At 41.0% G+C, this 15895-nt stretch overlaps 11 protein-coding genes across 11 annotated transcripts; all 11 read right to left on the reverse strand.

Annotated features, from left to right (window-relative positions):
• Nucleotides 1–236: 236 nt before the first annotated feature.
• Nucleotides 237–1473, reverse strand: LOC123722655 (histone H1-like). The gene has a single exon (XM_045685104.1). It carries the CDS (start codon nucleotides 1363–1365, stop codon nucleotides 604–606), a length of 762 nt encoding a protein of 253 aa, XP_045541060.1. The 5' UTR covers nucleotides 1366–1473; the 3' UTR covers nucleotides 237–603.
• A 1263-nt stretch (nucleotides 1474–2736) lies between these two features.
• On the reverse strand, nucleotides 2737–3484 carry LOC123722659 (histone H4). Its single transcript, XM_045685109.1, has one exon. The coding sequence runs from the start codon at nucleotides 3286–3288 to the stop codon at nucleotides 2977–2979; it is 312 nt and encodes a 103-aa protein (XP_045541065.1). The 5' UTR covers nucleotides 3289–3484; the 3' UTR covers nucleotides 2737–2976.
• A 443-nt stretch (nucleotides 3485–3927) lies between these two features.
• Nucleotides 3928–4626, reverse strand: LOC123722656 (histone H3). The gene has a single exon (XM_045685105.1). The coding sequence runs from the start codon at nucleotides 4443–4445 to the stop codon at nucleotides 4035–4037; it is 411 nt and encodes a 136-aa protein (XP_045541061.1). The 5' UTR covers nucleotides 4446–4626; the 3' UTR covers nucleotides 3928–4034.
• Nucleotides 4627–5212: 586 nt separating this feature from the next.
• Nucleotides 5213–5887, reverse strand: LOC123722671 (histone H2B). The gene has a single exon (XM_045685135.1). The coding sequence runs from the start codon at nucleotides 5732–5734 to the stop codon at nucleotides 5360–5362; it is 375 nt and encodes a 124-aa protein (XP_045541091.1). The 5' UTR covers nucleotides 5735–5887; the 3' UTR covers nucleotides 5213–5359.
• Nucleotides 5888–6380: 493 nt separating this feature from the next.
• LOC123722672 (histone H2A) lies at nucleotides 6381–7184 on the reverse strand. The gene has a single exon (XM_045685136.1). It carries the CDS (start codon nucleotides 7006–7008, stop codon nucleotides 6634–6636), a length of 375 nt encoding a protein of 124 aa, XP_045541092.1. The 5' UTR covers nucleotides 7009–7184; the 3' UTR covers nucleotides 6381–6633.
• Nucleotides 7185–7435: 251 nt separating this feature from the next.
• LOC123722670 (histone H1-like) lies at nucleotides 7436–8672 on the reverse strand. Its single transcript, XM_045685134.1, has one exon. The coding sequence runs from the start codon at nucleotides 8562–8564 to the stop codon at nucleotides 7803–7805; it is 762 nt and encodes a 253-aa protein (XP_045541090.1). The 5' UTR covers nucleotides 8565–8672; the 3' UTR covers nucleotides 7436–7802.
• Nucleotides 8673–9935: 1263 nt separating this feature from the next.
• Nucleotides 9936–10683, reverse strand: LOC123722654 (histone H4). Its single transcript, XM_045685103.1, has one exon. It carries the CDS (start codon nucleotides 10485–10487, stop codon nucleotides 10176–10178), a length of 312 nt encoding a protein of 103 aa, XP_045541059.1. The 5' UTR covers nucleotides 10488–10683; the 3' UTR covers nucleotides 9936–10175.
• A 443-nt stretch (nucleotides 10684–11126) lies between these two features.
• LOC123722650 (histone H3) lies at nucleotides 11127–11825 on the reverse strand. Its single transcript, XM_045685099.1, has one exon. The coding sequence runs from the start codon at nucleotides 11642–11644 to the stop codon at nucleotides 11234–11236; it is 411 nt and encodes a 136-aa protein (XP_045541055.1). The 5' UTR covers nucleotides 11645–11825; the 3' UTR covers nucleotides 11127–11233.
• Nucleotides 11826–12411: 586 nt separating this feature from the next.
• Nucleotides 12412–13086, reverse strand: LOC123722651 (histone H2B). Its single transcript, XM_045685100.1, has one exon. It carries the CDS (start codon nucleotides 12931–12933, stop codon nucleotides 12559–12561), a length of 375 nt encoding a protein of 124 aa, XP_045541056.1. The 5' UTR covers nucleotides 12934–13086; the 3' UTR covers nucleotides 12412–12558.
• Nucleotides 13087–13579: 493 nt separating this feature from the next.
• Nucleotides 13580–14383, reverse strand: LOC123722652 (histone H2A). The gene has a single exon (XM_045685101.1). It carries the CDS (start codon nucleotides 14205–14207, stop codon nucleotides 13833–13835), a length of 375 nt encoding a protein of 124 aa, XP_045541057.1. The 5' UTR covers nucleotides 14208–14383; the 3' UTR covers nucleotides 13580–13832.
• A 251-nt stretch (nucleotides 14384–14634) lies between these two features.
• On the reverse strand, nucleotides 14635–15871 carry LOC123722648 (histone H1-like). The gene has a single exon (XM_045685097.1). The coding sequence runs from the start codon at nucleotides 15761–15763 to the stop codon at nucleotides 15002–15004; it is 762 nt and encodes a 253-aa protein (XP_045541053.1). The 5' UTR covers nucleotides 15764–15871; the 3' UTR covers nucleotides 14635–15001.
• Nucleotides 15872–15895: the final 24 nt, after the last annotated feature.

Consider the following 15895-nt stretch of genomic DNA (forward strand, 5'->3'; position numbering starts at 1 on the left):
GCGCTTGCGTGTGTGTGTGTGTGTGTGTGTGTGTGTGTGTGTGTATACGTAATACATAATAAGGAGTTGAAAAAAAAAAATCAATAATAATGCTTAATTGATAAAATATGTGTTTTTGTGTTTTTCGTTCGGTTTATTGATCCATGACGATTAGGATAAGTAATTAGGACACTTACTTAGTAGTAATGTTCTTGTCGAAGAATAAATAAATTAATGAAAATGTACGCGTTAATCAGACTAATTAATTAATAAATTGATTAGGTATCGTACAACGGCAATATGTTGTTGTAATATACAAAGAATATAAATAGAGAGTTCGATGATGATGATGACGACGTTCGTTCGCTTTATACCTTATAGAAACTTTATACCTTATTGGAATCTTATGTTAGCCCTGAAAAGGGCTTTTTATAAAGGGCGCATTTTGACACTCCCGACGGCACTCGCTCGAGATGAGTCAATTTGCATTAACCTTTAATCCAGGTGAACAACACCACAGCACCACCACTAGCCGGAGACGGCGGCGGAACGACCGGCGCGGCGGTAGGCGGGGGGCGGCGCGTTGCGGCGTTGGACAGCGTAAGATATCTTACGCTTCTTTCTTTATTTTTTGGCGGCGGAAGCCTTCTTGGACGCTGCAGCTGCGGGCTTAGACTTTGGGGTCGTCGCCTTTTTCGGTTTTGGTGCTTTAGGTTTCTTCGTCGGTGGCTTGGCGCTCTTTTTAGCTTTCGGCGCAGCATTTTTAGCTTTGGAGACACCTCCGCTCTGCACTCCGGCGGTCTTTCTGGCGGCGGCGGGCTTCTTTTTAGCGGCAGCCGCTTTCTTGTCCTTGATTGCGGCGGATGGTTTCGCTTTGGACGGCGATGAGGCAGCAGCGGAAGCGGCCTTCTTAGCTTTCCCTGCGCCGGCGGCGGTCGCAGCAGCGCCCTTCTTCGTTTTCGCAGCTGCAGATCCGGCGGCTGATGGGGCGGTGCTCTTGGCAGCGCCGCTCTTGCTCGCCACCGCCGGTTTCTTGGAGGCGGCCGATTTAGATTCGAGTTTGAACGAACCGGATGCTCCTTTGCCTTTGGTCTGAATGAGAGCACCGGATTCGACTGCGCTCTTCAAGTATTTCCTGATAAACGGAGCCAGTTTCTCTGCGTCGACTTTGTATTGTGCTGCGATATATTTCTTAATAGCCTGCAGAGAGGATCCGCTTCGTTCCTTCAGCTCCTTGATAGCACTGGTGACCATCTCCGATGTTTTCGGATGAGTGGGCTTCGCCTTCGGCTTCTTAACACCGCCGGCAGAGGCCGCGGTCGCCTTTGGTTTCTTCGCTGGGGTCGCGGGTGCGGGGGTTTCCGATGCAACTGCGGTGTCGGCCATTGTAGATGATGATGATGTATTTAGGTGTCGTTGCTATGTTATAATTCTTCAAAGAGAGAATAAATATATTAGTAAACGTACGATATAGAAGTTGTAACGTTGTACGATACCTTTCCGAGCTACGAAGTAAACTCGCATGCTTTACCATAAGGAGAACCGCGATGCCGCAAGACGTTTTCTCGTATCAACACTTATAACTTTTCACTAGATAGTTTTAAATTTAATTGATTTTAAAATATTAAACGTAAAAATATTTAGATCGAAACGTTAGATATATAATATTTTTGAGATTGTTTTCATACAGAAATGAAATGTTTAACGATTAGCCGTAGAGAAACGACGTGATTGATGTTTATTTTGCCCGCCGTTTTCTGAGCGTACTGCGACTCGTGTTTAAAAATGATTTTTCTCTATTTAATCGATCGGGGAGTAAAATTTTCTTTCGCCCGACGAAAGTTAAGATCCTGAGGATGAACAGGGAGCTTAGGTCACTCCGGATATGCATTATTCTTTAAGCAACGACCGATTATACATCGAAGGTCGTAAAACACAAACGGCCCGCACGTATCACTAACTCGAGTCTTCGTATGGATGGTGCGACCTTTAAAAATTAATCGTTTGATTTGATATAAATAAGCTACGATCCCCTCGTCATCATCGCATTGATCATCATCAAATTTGTACAGCTACGACGATGATTAAAACTATACCAACGCGACCAACGCCGCGAGTCGTACGATCGTATCGTAGCACTATAATCGCCATCGAGTTTCTCGTTTAGTTTTCTTACTTTCTTTCTTTTTACCATTTTGTTTATAATTTAAATTTAATAAAAGATTATTATTATGTCACAAATGTAATTATAGTAAATAAAACCTATTTCATAGCTCATATTTATCACTGCCCTTAGAGAGCCCCGACGAGTAAGATGTATTATATATTATGCTGTATCGATAAGAAAATGAAACTCTAGAACCAAATTAATCACCGGCGATACAAGTTGTTAATAACCATTAAATGTTGTTGCAGTATGCATTACGTTTCCATGTCCATGTTAAAGTTTTTTCGCTAGTAAAAAAAAAAAAAAAAACATAACATCCGCTGTATATAGTGTAATGTCATTAAAATAATTTATAAAACTTTGTTTACTTCTTCAAAAGAAAAATCTATTCTCCTTTTCTTTTTTTTTTAAAAATAAAATACGTATTCGAATCGAATCGTTTGTGTAAAATAAAAAAAAAAATAGAAAGAATCATCGCATCATGAATTATTCTCCTCTCGAAGTCGAAGTTCGAAACAATTTTATACAATCATGGCGGTGTACACCAGTACAAACAACCAACAACAGAATGATAATACATATTTGTGTGTGAAAAAAAAAAATCACAAATTGAAGCGTTTTAATTAAGACGATACGTCCATGTCATACACCATAGAAACTTTATCAAACGTGTATAGATATATATGCGGCCCTGAAAAGGGCCTTTTGACAGTGCCGAAATAATTATTATCCGACCATTGATATTATAAATGGACAGAAATATAATAACGCTCGTCTCGTGGCTAAGAGCCGAGAGCCGGCAAGATTTCGCTTGCTGCTGCTGCTCGCCTTTAACCGCCGAAACCGTACAGGGTACGTCCTTGACGTTTTAGGGCGTATACGACGTCCATAGCGGTGACGGTCTTCCTCTTCGCGTGCTCGGTGTAAGTGACGGCGTCGCGGATCACGTTCTCGAGGAACACCTTCAACACGCCGCGAGTCTCCTCGTAAATCAGACCGGAGATACGCTTCACGCCGCCTCTTCGAGCGAGACGTCGGATGGCGGGCTTCGTAATACCCTGGATGTTATCACGAAGTACTTTCCTGTGACGCTTCGCTCCGCCTTTTCCCAAGCCTTTACCTCCCTTGCCGCGACCGGTCATTTTGCTAGTTTAACAGTTTAAAAACGCACTAATGTACAACACTTGCAACACGATGCGAGTCCTGAAGCGGAATAAAATTTTTCGCCCACCACGCCGCTTTTTATAATCGTTCGCTCCGCCTCCCATTGGGGCATACGGGGAGTTGAGGCGGGGGGCGAGGTAGCCTTATAGCCTCGACCAGAAACGAAAGAGACAAATAATATAAATTTTAACCATTATCATGAATGAAATTTTAACCAATACTAATAGTAAATATTATGTAAATGTGAATATGAATTTACCTCGCGAACAACATAAAACATAATCCAATTAATAGATATGTAATGTACGTATACATTTTTGATTGTTTGCAATTTTATTCAATTTTGATATTTCTCTTTCATCTGTTTTGAGTTTAGATAAAACGTTTAAAATTTATGACGACGGTTTCGTTCGATATTCATAGTTAGAACTACTCTTACAGTAACAAAAACCGAACCGAAACTCACATAAATCATGTGTATTAATATAAAACGACATATTATGGAACATTTCCATTACAAAACTTGAATTAATTATTCTTTTAGTAACGACGTACTCATTTTTATTAATTTAAAAATATTCTTATTGTATTATATATTTTATAATATAAATGACGTTCTCAGTCATATCGTAGAAACTTGAATTTTTGTCTAGATATATATGCGGCCCTGAAAAGGGCCTTTTTTCATTTCAAATATGAAGATAAAAAATATAAAATAATCTTCTTAGGCGCGCTCGCCGCGAATTCTACGTGCGAGCTGAATGTCTTTAGGCATGATGGTGACACGTTTGGCGTGAATAGCGCACAAGTTCGTGTCTTCGAAAAGACCAACGAGATAGGCCTCGCTTGCTTCCTGAAGAGCCATCACAGCAGAGCTCTGGAAACGCAGATCAGTCTTGAAATCTTGCGCGATCTCACGAACTAAACGTTGGAATGGCAACTTGCGAATAAGAAGCTCGGTGCTCTTTTGGTAACGGCGAATCTCACGGAGAGCGACAGTTCCGGGCCTGTAGCGATGAGGTTTCTTCACTCCGCCGGTGGCTGGTGCGCTCTTACGTGCCGCTTTCGTTGCGAGCTGTTTACGAGGCGCCTTTCCACCGGTGGATTTGCGAGCCGTTTGCTTAGTACGAGCCATTATTGAACACTAATAAGACACGCGTTACGATACACACTGTGATGTCCTTACCAGTCGACGGTTAGGAGTTTATTAAAAAGTTCGCCGTGGTGGCCCGCCTTTTTATATCTAAGCACATCGGGGACCGCATTGCCTCTCTCACCACAACTTCACTGTCTCTTTCTCACTCACCACACACGCATACATCGAGAACGTATTTTTTTTTTTTATTTTTTTTTTCTTCGCTATTAACAATTATTGTAAATCTTTGTTATTTGTATATAACAAAAAGAATATATGTTTTGTTCTGGTATGGTTATTAAAATATATACCCTAAATAATAATCTTGTTATTTACTTAATATGAATATTATGAGTTAAAAAAAAATTAAACTATACCAGCATTGGTTCTAAGATTTAATTATAAAATTAGATAATTCTATTTTAACGTCTACAGATAAAAAAATCTTATTATTTTTATCATTTCAAGTTCTTGTTGCATATATTTAAACGGCGCTTCGATCTTTGCAATACGTCTAAATTTATTATTGTACGGTGTTGTGTGCGCGCGCAATAGACGGCAATAAAAAGCCTCATTTGTGTATATTCTCTCTATTTACTACTTCACACCAAGGATATTGTGGTAAATAAATTATTATTCAATTCGTAACGTTTGTCAGGTTTTTTTTTTTTTTTTTTTTTTTAACAACAACATATTATATTTAACTTTCAAAATGTAAGAATTTAAGTAAGACGATTACGACGAAGACGTTCTATGCATATATCTTAGAAACAGAAATTAAATTCGATGCGTTTTGTGGCCCTGAAAAGGGCCTTTGAAATGTAAATTATGTACTCAATGTAACATAATATACATATTGTCAAATATATTTGTGGTTGTTGTATATTCTGCACAACCGATGGGCTTCAGTCAGCTCACTTCGAGCTGGTGTATTTGGTGACGGCCTTTGTGCCTTCACTGACGGCGTGCTTGGCTAATTCACCGGGCAGTAGCAGTCTCACGGATGTCTGCACCTCCCTTGATGTTATGGTAGAGCGCTTGTTGTAGTGGGCGAGACGGGAGGCCTCAGCCGCGATACGTTCGAAGATGTCGTTGACGAACGAATTCATGATAGACATGGCCTTGCTCGATATACCGGTGTCGGGGTGCACTTGTTTGAGCACTTTGTAAATGTAGATGGCGTAGCTCTCCTTCCTCTTGTGCTTCTTCTTTTTCTTATCAGACTTGGAGATGTTCTTTTGGGCCTTGCCCGATTTCTTGGCGGCTTTTCCACTTGTTTTCGGCGGCATGTTTGTCGGTTATAAACAAACAATTGTGTACTAAATCACTCACAGCGCAACTTACAACTGTTCACGCGGTGAATAGGAGCGAGATATTTTGAAGCCCAGATGTTTTTTGCCTTTTGTCGACTGGAGAGCGTAAAAGATCAAGGGGGGCTTAAACAGCGAAACGTCCCACGGCGATGTATCACGTGACATGCGAGGTCGTTAGTAAACAATAACGCGGAGCGTTAGCGGGGCCCAGGGCGGAAGGGGGAGGCAATTTAGTTCTTAATTCTATGTAACATTTTTTAATCAATTTTTTCCTATTACTTCTTGTTAGTTATATTATGTCAAATTATTTGATCGATCGAATTAGACTCGATTATAATATTAATATTTATAGAACGTATTTTTGATTGGTTTTAGTAAGTGAAATGAATAAAAAAAAATGATGGAATTAGCTGATAAACTGAAAAATTTCATCTTATTTTGATATACATACACGAATTCCATAGGATTGTATTACGAAATATTGATTGTATTAAAAAAAAAAAAAAAAAAAATAGATATCCGATTTAAGCGCAAATATTGCTCGAGTATCATTAATTTTTTTTAATTGTAAATTCACCGAAGTACTTATTATACGACGACCAATGAATAAGTTTTTGCCTTGATATGAAATATTATAATTATGTATTATCAATTTATAAGACGTTCATTAATCCATCGTAACAAGAAACTGCAATTAGCGTTGCATCGAATATATTTGCGGCCCTCAAAAGGGCCTTTTAGTCATCAATTAAATAAAAGGAAAGCATAGATATGATACGTGTGCGTAGAAAACACACATCACGCATAATCTTTCTTCCTTTCTTCATTGGTGGTATAATAGGTCGCGCCGCCGCTAGTTTTCTTTGTTCACCATCTTAAGCCTTCTTCTCGGTCTTCTTGGGCAAGAGGACTGCCTGAATATTAGGTAGCACACCGCCCTGCGCGATGGTCACTCCGGATAGAAGTTTGTTCAATTCTTCGTCGTTGCGGATGGCGAGCTGCAGATGTCGGGGAATGATTCTTGTCTTCTTGTTGTCGCGAGCCGCATTGCCGGCCAACTCGAGAACTTCAGCAGCGAGATATTCCATAACCGCAGCGAGATAGACGGGAGCACCGGCACCGACACGCTCCGCGTAATTGCCCTTACGCAGCAATCTGTGTATACGACCTACCGGGAACTGGAGACCGGCACGATTCGAACGAGACTTTGCCTTCCCCTTAACTTTGCCACCTTTGCCGCGTCCAGACATTATATTTTTTTGATAATAACCGTCAATGAAAACAACTATTAAACGTCGTCGTACGATTGTACGAAGTGCACGCGAAATTTTAGAAAATTTTACTCTTATATCCGACGAGACGTACCAAAGCGAAGGGGGGTTTAAGCAGCACACGCCGTATGAATTGGATCAATTATACGTAGAATCGGGATGTTGGGCGCGCGCTTGCGTGTGTGTGTGTGTGTGTGTGTGTGTGTGTGTGTGTATACGTAATACATAATAAGGAGTTGAAAAAAAAAAATCAATAATAATGCTTAATTGATAAAATATGTGTTTTTGTGTTTTTCGTTCGGTTTATTGATCCATGACGATTAGGATAAGTAATTAGGACACTTACTTAGTAGTAATGTTCTTGTCGAAGAATAAATAAATTAATGAAAATGTACGCGTTAATCAGACTAATTAATTAATAAATTGATTAGGTATCGTACAACGGCAATATGTTGTTGTAATATACAAAGAATATAAATAGAGAGTTCGATGATGATGATGACGACGTTCGTTCGCTTTATACCTTATAGAAACTTTATACCTTATTGGAATCTTATGTTAGCCCTGAAAAGGGCTTTTTATAAAGGGCGCATTTTGACACTCCCGACGGCACTCGCTCGAGATGAGTCAATTTGCATTAACCTTTAATCCAGGTGAACAACACCACAGCACCACCACTAGCCGGAGACGGCGGCGGAACGACCGGCGCGGCGGTAGGCGGGGGGCGGCGCGTTGCGGCGTTGGACAGCGTAAGATATCTTACGCTTCTTTCTTTATTTTTTGGCGGCGGAAGCCTTCTTGGACGCTGCAGCTGCGGGCTTAGACTTTGGGGTCGTCGCCTTTTTCGGTTTTGGTGCTTTAGGTTTCTTCGTCGGTGGCTTGGCGCTCTTTTTAGCTTTCGGCGCAGCATTTTTAGCTTTGGAGACACCTCCGCTCTGCACTCCGGCGGTCTTTCTGGCGGCGGCGGGCTTCTTTTTAGCGGCAGCCGCTTTCTTGTCCTTGATTGCGGCGGATGGTTTCGCTTTGGACGGCGATGAGGCAGCAGCGGAAGCGGCCTTCTTAGCTTTCCCTGCGCCGGCGGCGGTCGCAGCAGCGCCCTTCTTCGTTTTCGCAGCTGCAGATCCGGCGGCTGATGGGGCGGTGCTCTTGGCAGCGCCGCTCTTGCTCGCCACCGCCGGTTTCTTGGAGGCGGCCGATTTAGATTCGAGTTTGAACGAACCGGATGCTCCTTTGCCTTTGGTCTGAATGAGAGCACCGGATTCGACTGCGCTCTTCAAGTATTTCCTGATAAACGGAGCCAGTTTCTCTGCGTCGACTTTGTATTGTGCTGCGATATATTTCTTAATAGCCTGCAGAGAGGATCCGCTTCGTTCCTTCAGCTCCTTGATAGCACTGGTGACCATCTCCGATGTTTTCGGATGAGTGGGCTTCGCCTTCGGCTTCTTAACACCGCCGGCAGAGGCCGCGGTCGCCTTTGGTTTCTTCGCTGGGGTCGCGGGTGCGGGGGTTTCCGATGCAACTGCGGTGTCGGCCATTGTAGATGATGATGATGTATTTAGGTGTCGTTGCTATGTTATAATTCTTCAAAGAGAGAATAAATATATTAGTAAACGTACGATATAGAAGTTGTAACGTTGTACGATACCTTTCCGAGCTACGAAGTAAACTCGCATGCTTTACCATAAGGAGAACCGCGATGCCGCAAGACGTTTTCTCGTATCAACACTTATAACTTTTCACTAGATAGTTTTAAATTTAATTGATTTTAAAATATTAAACGTAAAAATATTTAGATCGAAACGTTAGATATATAATATTTTTGAGATTGTTTTCATACAGAAATGAAATGTTTAACGATTAGCCGTAGAGAAACGACGTGATTGATGTTTATTTTGCCCGCCGTTTTCTGAGCGTACTGCGACTCGTGTTTAAAAATGATTTTTCTCTATTTAATCGATCGGGGAGTAAAATTTTCTTTCGCCCGACGAAAGTTAAGATCCTGAGGATGAACAGGGAGCTTAGGTCACTCCGGATATGCATTATTCTTTAAGCAACGACCGATTATACATCGAAGGTCGTAAAACACAAACGGCCCGCACGTATCACTAACTCGAGTCTTCGTATGGATGGTGCGACCTTTAAAAATTAATCGTTTGATTTGATATAAATAAGCTACGATCCCCTCGTCATCATCGCATTGATCATCATCAAATTTGTACAGCTACGACGATGATTAAAACTATACCAACGCGACCAACGCCGCGAGTCGTACGATCGTATCGTAGCACTATAATCGCCATCGAGTTTCTCGTTTAGTTTTCTTACTTTCTTTCTTTTTACCATTTTGTTTATAATTTAAATTTAATAAAAGATTATTATTATGTCACAAATGTAATTATAGTAAATAAAACCTATTTCATAGCTCATATTTATCACTGCCCTTAGAGAGCCCCGACGAGTAAGATGTATTATATATTATGCTGTATCGATAAGAAAATGAAACTCTAGAACCAAATTAATCACCGGCGATACAAGTTGTTAATAACCATTAAATGTTGTTGCAGTATGCATTACGTTTCCATGTCCATGTTAAAGTTTTTTCGCTAGTAAAAAAAAAAAAAAAAACATAACATCCGCTGTATATAGTGTAATGTCATTAAAATAATTTATAAAACTTTGTTTACTTCTTCAAAAGAAAAATCTATTCTCCTTTTCTTTTTTTTTTAAAAATAAAATACGTATTCGAATCGAATCGTTTGTGTAAAATAAAAAAAAAAATAGAAAGAATCATCGCATCATGAATTATTCTCCTCTCGAAGTCGAAGTTCGAAACAATTTTATACAATCATGGCGGTGTACACCAGTACAAACAACCAACAACAGAATGATAATACATATTTGTGTGTGAAAAAAAAAAATCACAAATTGAAGCGTTTTAATTAAGACGATACGTCCATGTCATACACCATAGAAACTTTATCAAACGTGTATAGATATATATGCGGCCCTGAAAAGGGCCTTTTGACAGTGCCGAAATAATTATTATCCGACCATTGATATTATAAATGGACAGAAATATAATAACGCTCGTCTCGTGGCTAAGAGCCGAGAGCCGGCAAGATTTCGCTTGCTGCTGCTGCTCGCCTTTAACCGCCGAAACCGTACAGGGTACGTCCTTGACGTTTTAGGGCGTATACGACGTCCATAGCGGTGACGGTCTTCCTCTTCGCGTGCTCGGTGTAAGTGACGGCGTCGCGGATCACGTTCTCGAGGAACACCTTCAACACGCCGCGAGTCTCCTCGTAAATCAGACCGGAGATACGCTTCACGCCGCCTCTTCGAGCGAGACGTCGGATGGCGGGCTTCGTAATACCCTGGATGTTATCACGAAGTACTTTCCTGTGACGCTTCGCTCCGCCTTTTCCCAAGCCTTTACCTCCCTTGCCGCGACCGGTCATTTTGCTAGTTTAACAGTTTAAAAACGCACTAATGTACAACACTTGCAACACGATGCGAGTCCTGAAGCGGAATAAAATTTTTCGCCCACCACGCCGCTTTTTATAATCGTTCGCTCCGCCTCCCATTGGGGCATACGGGGAGTTGAGGCGGGGGGCGAGGTAGCCTTATAGCCTCGACCAGAAACGAAAGAGACAAATAATATAAATTTTAACCATTATCATGAATGAAATTTTAACCAATACTAATAGTAAATATTATGTAAATGTGAATATGAATTTACCTCGCGAACAACATAAAACATAATCCAATTAATAGATATGTAATGTACGTATACATTTTTGATTGTTTGCAATTTTATTCAATTTTGATATTTCTCTTTCATCTGTTTTGAGTTTAGATAAAACGTTTAAAATTTATGACGACGGTTTCGTTCGATATTCATAGTTAGAACTACTCTTACAGTAACAAAAACCGAACCGAAACTCACATAAATCATGTGTATTAATATAAAACGACATATTATGGAACATTTCCATTACAAAACTTGAATTAATTATTCTTTTAGTAACGACGTACTCATTTTTATTAATTTAAAAATATTCTTATTGTATTATATATTTTATAATATAAATGACGTTCTCAGTCATATCGTAGAAACTTGAATTTTTGTCTAGATATATATGCGGCCCTGAAAAGGGCCTTTTTTCATTTCAAATATGAAGATAAAAAATATAAAATAATCTTCTTAGGCGCGCTCGCCGCGAATTCTACGTGCGAGCTGAATGTCTTTAGGCATGATGGTGACACGTTTGGCGTGAATAGCGCACAAGTTCGTGTCTTCGAAAAGACCAACGAGATAGGCCTCGCTTGCTTCCTGAAGAGCCATCACAGCAGAGCTCTGGAAACGCAGATCAGTCTTGAAATCTTGCGCGATCTCACGAACTAAACGTTGGAATGGCAACTTGCGAATAAGAAGCTCGGTGCTCTTTTGGTAACGGCGAATCTCACGGAGAGCGACAGTTCCGGGCCTGTAGCGATGAGGTTTCTTCACTCCGCCGGTGGCTGGTGCGCTCTTACGTGCCGCTTTCGTTGCGAGCTGTTTACGAGGCGCCTTTCCACCGGTGGATTTGCGAGCCGTTTGCTTAGTACGAGCCATTATTGAACACTAATAAGACACGCGTTACGATACACACTGTGATGTCCTTACCAGTCGACGGTTAGGAGTTTATTAAAAAGTTCGCCGTGGTGGCCCGCCTTTTTATATCTAAGCACATCGGGGACCGCATTGCCTCTCTCACCACAACTTCACTGTCTCTTTCTCACTCACCACACACGCATACATCGAGAACGTATTTTTTTTTTTTATTTTTTTTTTCTTCGCTATTAACAATTATTGTAAATCTTTGTTATTTGTATATAACAAAAAGAATATATGTTTTGTTCTGGTATGGTTATTAAAATATATACCCTAAATAATAATCTTGTTATTTACTTAATATGAATATTATGAGTTAAAAAAAAATTAAACTATACCAGCATTGGTTCTAAGATTTAATTATAAAATTAGATAATTCTATTTTAACGTCTACAGATAAAAAAATCTTATTATTTTTATCATTTCAAGTTCTTGTTGCATATATTTAAACGGCGCTTCGATCTTTGCAATACGTCTAAATTTATTATTGTACGGTGTTGTGTGCGCGCGCAATAGACGGCAATAAAAAGCCTCATTTGTGTATATTCTCTCTATTTACTACTTCACACCAAGGATATTGTGGTAAATAAATTATTATTCAATTCGTAACGTTTGTCAGGTTTTTTTTTTTTTTTTTTTTTTTAACAACAACATATTATATTTAACTTTCAAAATGTAAGAATTTAAGTAAGACGATTACGACGAAGACGTTCTATGCATATATCTTAGAAACAGAAATTAAATTCGATGCGTTTTGTGGCCCTGAAAAGGGCCTTTGAAATGTAAATTATGTACTCAATGTAACATAATATACATATTGTCAAATATATTTGTGGTTGTTGTATATTCTGCACAACCGATGGGCTTCAGTCAGCTCACTTCGAGCTGGTGTATTTGGTGACGGCCTTTGTGCCTTCACTGACGGCGTGCTTGGCTAATTCACCGGGCAGTAGCAGTCTCACGGATGTCTGCACCTCCCTTGATGTTATGGTAGAGCGCTTGTTGTAGTGGGCGAGACGGGAGGCCTCAGCCGCGATACGTTCGAAGATGTCGTTGACGAACGAATTCATGATAGACATGGCCTTGCTCGATATACCGGTGTCGGGGTGCACTTGTTTGAGCACTTTGTAAATGTAGATGGCGTAGCTCTCCTTCCTCTTGTGCTTCTTCTTTTTCTTATCAGACTTGGAGATGTTCTTTTGGGCCTTGCCCGATTTCTTGGCGGCTTTTCCACTTGTTTTCGGCGGCATGTTTGTCGGTTATAAACAAACAATTGTGTACTAAATCACTCACAGCGCAACTTACAACTGTTCACGCGGTGAATAGGAGCGAGATATTTTGAAGCCCAGATGTTTTTTGCCTTTTGTCGACTGGAGAGCGTAAAAGATCAAGGGGGGCTTAAACAGCGAAACGTCCCACGGCGATGTATCACGTGACATGCGAGGTCGTTAGTAAACAATAACGCGGAGCGTTAGCGGGGCCCAGGGCGGAAGGGGGAGGCAATTTAGTTCTTAATTCTATGTAACATTTTTTAATCAATTTTTTCCTATTACTTCTTGTTAGTTATATTATGTCAAATTATTTGATCGATCGAATTAGACTCGATTATAATATTAATATTTATAGAACGTATTTTTGATTGGTTTTAGTAAGTGAAATGAATAAAAAAAAATGATGGAATTAGCTGATAAACTGAAAAATTTCATCTTATTTTGATATACATACACGAATTCCATAGGATTGTATTACGAAATATTGATTGTATTAAAAAAAAAAAAAAAAAAAATAGATATCCGATTTAAGCGCAAATATTGCTCGAGTATCATTAATTTTTTTTAATTGTAAATTCACCGAAGTACTTATTATACGACGACCAATGAATAAGTTTTTGCCTTGATATGAAATATTATAATTATGTATTATCAATTTATAAGACGTTCATTAATCCATCGTAACAAGAAACTGCAATTAGCGTTGCATCGAATATATTTGCGGCCCTCAAAAGGGCCTTTTAGTCATCAATTAAATAAAAGGAAAGCATAGATATGATACGTGTGCGTAGAAAACACACATCACGCATAATCTTTCTTCCTTTCTTCATTGGTGGTATAATAGGTCGCGCCGCCGCTAGTTTTCTTTGTTCACCATCTTAAGCCTTCTTCTCGGTCTTCTTGGGCAAGAGGACTGCCTGAATATTAGGTAGCACACCGCCCTGCGCGATGGTCACTCCGGATAGAAGTTTGTTCAATTCTTCGTCGTTGCGGATGGCGAGCTGCAGATGTCGGGGAATGATTCTTGTCTTCTTGTTGTCGCGAGCCGCATTGCCGGCCAACTCGAGAACTTCAGCAGCGAGATATTCCATAACCGCAGCGAGATAGACGGGAGCACCGGCACCGACACGCTCCGCGTAATTGCCCTTACGCAGCAATCTGTGTATACGACCTACCGGGAACTGGAGACCGGCACGATTCGAACGAGACTTTGCCTTCCCCTTAACTTTGCCACCTTTGCCGCGTCCAGACATTATATTTTTTTGATAATAACCGTCAATGAAAACAACTATTAAACGTCGTCGTACGATTGTACGAAGTGCACGCGAAATTTTAGAAAATTTTACTCTTATATCCGACGAGACGTACCAAAGCGAAGGGGGGTTTAAGCAGCACACGCCGTATGAATTGGATCAATTATACGTAGAATCGGGATGTTGGGCGCGCGCTTGCGTGTGTGTGTGTGTGTGTGTGTGTGTGTGTGTGTGTATACGTAATACATAATAAGGAGTTGAAAAAAAAAAATCAATAATAATGCTTAATTGATAAAATATGTGTTTTTGTGTTTTTCGTTCGGTTTATTGATCCATGACGATTAGGATAAGTAATTAGGACACTTACTTAGTAGTAATGTTCTTGTCGAAGAATAAATAAATTAATGAAAATGTACGCGTTAATCAGACTAATTAATTAATAAATTGATTAGGTATCGTACAACGGCAATATGTTGTTGTAATATACAAAGAATATAAATAGAGAGTTCGATGATGATGATGACGACGTTCGTTCGCTTTATACCTTATAGAAACTTTATACCTTATTGGAATCTTATGTTAGCCCTGAAAAGGGCTTTTTATAAAGGGCGCATTTTGACACTCCCGACGGCACTCGCTCGAGATGAGTCAATTTGCATTAACCTTTAATCCAGGTGAACAACACCACAGCACCACCACTAGCCGGAGACGGCGGCGGAACGACCGGCGCGGCGGTAGGCGGGGGGCGGCGCGTTGCGGCGTTGGACAGCGTAAGATATCTTACGCTTCTTTCTTTATTTTTTGGCGGCGGAAGCCTTCTTGGACGCTGCAGCTGCGGGCTTAGACTTTGGGGTCGTCGCCTTTTTCGGTTTTGGTGCTTTAGGTTTCTTCGTCGGTGGCTTGGCGCTCTTTTTAGCTTTCGGCGCAGCATTTTTAGCTTTGGAGACACCTCCGCTCTGCACTCCGGCGGTCTTTCTGGCGGCGGCGGGCTTCTTTTTAGCGGCAGCCGCTTTCTTGTCCTTGATTGCGGCGGATGGTTTCGCTTTGGACGGCGATGAGGCAGCAGCGGAAGCGGCCTTCTTAGCTTTCCCTGCGCCGGCGGCGGTCGCAGCAGCGCCCTTCTTCGTTTTCGCAGCTGCAGATCCGGCGGCTGATGGGGCGGTGCTCTTGGCAGCGCCGCTCTTGCTCGCCACCGCCGGTTTCTTGGAGGCGGCCGATTTAGATTCGAGTTTGAACGAACCGGATGCTCCTTTGCCTTTGGTCTGAATGAGAGCACCGGATTCGACTGCGCTCTTCAAGTATTTCCTGATAAACGGAGCCAGTTTCTCTGCGTCGACTTTGTATTGTGCTGCGATATATTTCTTAATAGCCTGCAGAGAGGATCCGCTTCGTTCCTTCAGCTCCTTGATAGCACTGGTGACCATCTCCGATGTTTTCGGATGAGTGGGCTTCGCCTTCGGCTTCTTAACACCGCCGGCAGAGGCCGCGGTCGCCTTTGGTTTCTTCGCTGGGGTCGCGGGTGCGGGGGTTTCCGATGCAACTGCGGTGTCGGCCATTGTAGATGATGATGATGTATTTAGGTGTCGTTGCTATGTTATAATTCTTCAAAGAGAGAATAAATATATTAGTAAACGTACGATATAGAAGTTGTAACGTTGTACGATACCTTTCCGAGCTACGAAGTAAAC

This window comes from Papilio machaon, chromosome 28 (genome assembly GCF_912999745.1).
Source record: "Papilio machaon chromosome 28, ilPapMach1.1, whole genome shotgun sequence".
NCBI classification, from domain to species: domain Eukaryota; kingdom Metazoa; phylum Arthropoda; class Insecta; order Lepidoptera; family Papilionidae; genus Papilio; species Papilio machaon.

What these genes read in the sequence shown, in the direction of transcription:
- LOC123722659 (XM_045685109.1), bottom strand. Translation starts at nt 3,288, where the DNA reads ATGACCGGTCGCGGCAAGGGAGGTAAAGGCTTGGGAAAAGGCGGAGCG.
- LOC123722656 (XM_045685105.1), bottom strand. Translation starts at nt 4,445, where the DNA reads ATGGCTCGTACTAAGCAAACGGCTCGCAAATCCACCGGTGGAAAGGCG.
- LOC123722648 (XM_045685097.1), bottom strand. Translation starts at nt 15,763, where the DNA reads ATGGCCGACACCGCAGTTGCATCGGAAACCCCCGCACCCGCGACCCCA.
- LOC123722654 (XM_045685103.1), bottom strand. Translation starts at nt 10,487, where the DNA reads ATGACCGGTCGCGGCAAGGGAGGTAAAGGCTTGGGAAAAGGCGGAGCG.
- LOC123722652 (XM_045685101.1), bottom strand. Translation starts at nt 14,207, where the DNA reads ATGTCTGGACGCGGCAAAGGTGGCAAAGTTAAGGGGAAGGCAAAGTCT.
- LOC123722671 (XM_045685135.1), bottom strand. Translation starts at nt 5,734, where the DNA reads ATGCCGCCGAAAACAAGTGGAAAAGCCGCCAAGAAATCGGGCAAGGCC.
- LOC123722670 (XM_045685134.1), bottom strand. Translation starts at nt 8,564, where the DNA reads ATGGCCGACACCGCAGTTGCATCGGAAACCCCCGCACCCGCGACCCCA.
- LOC123722651 (XM_045685100.1), bottom strand. Translation starts at nt 12,933, where the DNA reads ATGCCGCCGAAAACAAGTGGAAAAGCCGCCAAGAAATCGGGCAAGGCC.
- LOC123722650 (XM_045685099.1), bottom strand. Translation starts at nt 11,644, where the DNA reads ATGGCTCGTACTAAGCAAACGGCTCGCAAATCCACCGGTGGAAAGGCG.
- LOC123722655 (XM_045685104.1), bottom strand. Translation starts at nt 1,365, where the DNA reads ATGGCCGACACCGCAGTTGCATCGGAAACCCCCGCACCCGCGACCCCA.
- LOC123722672 (XM_045685136.1), bottom strand. Translation starts at nt 7,008, where the DNA reads ATGTCTGGACGCGGCAAAGGTGGCAAAGTTAAGGGGAAGGCAAAGTCT.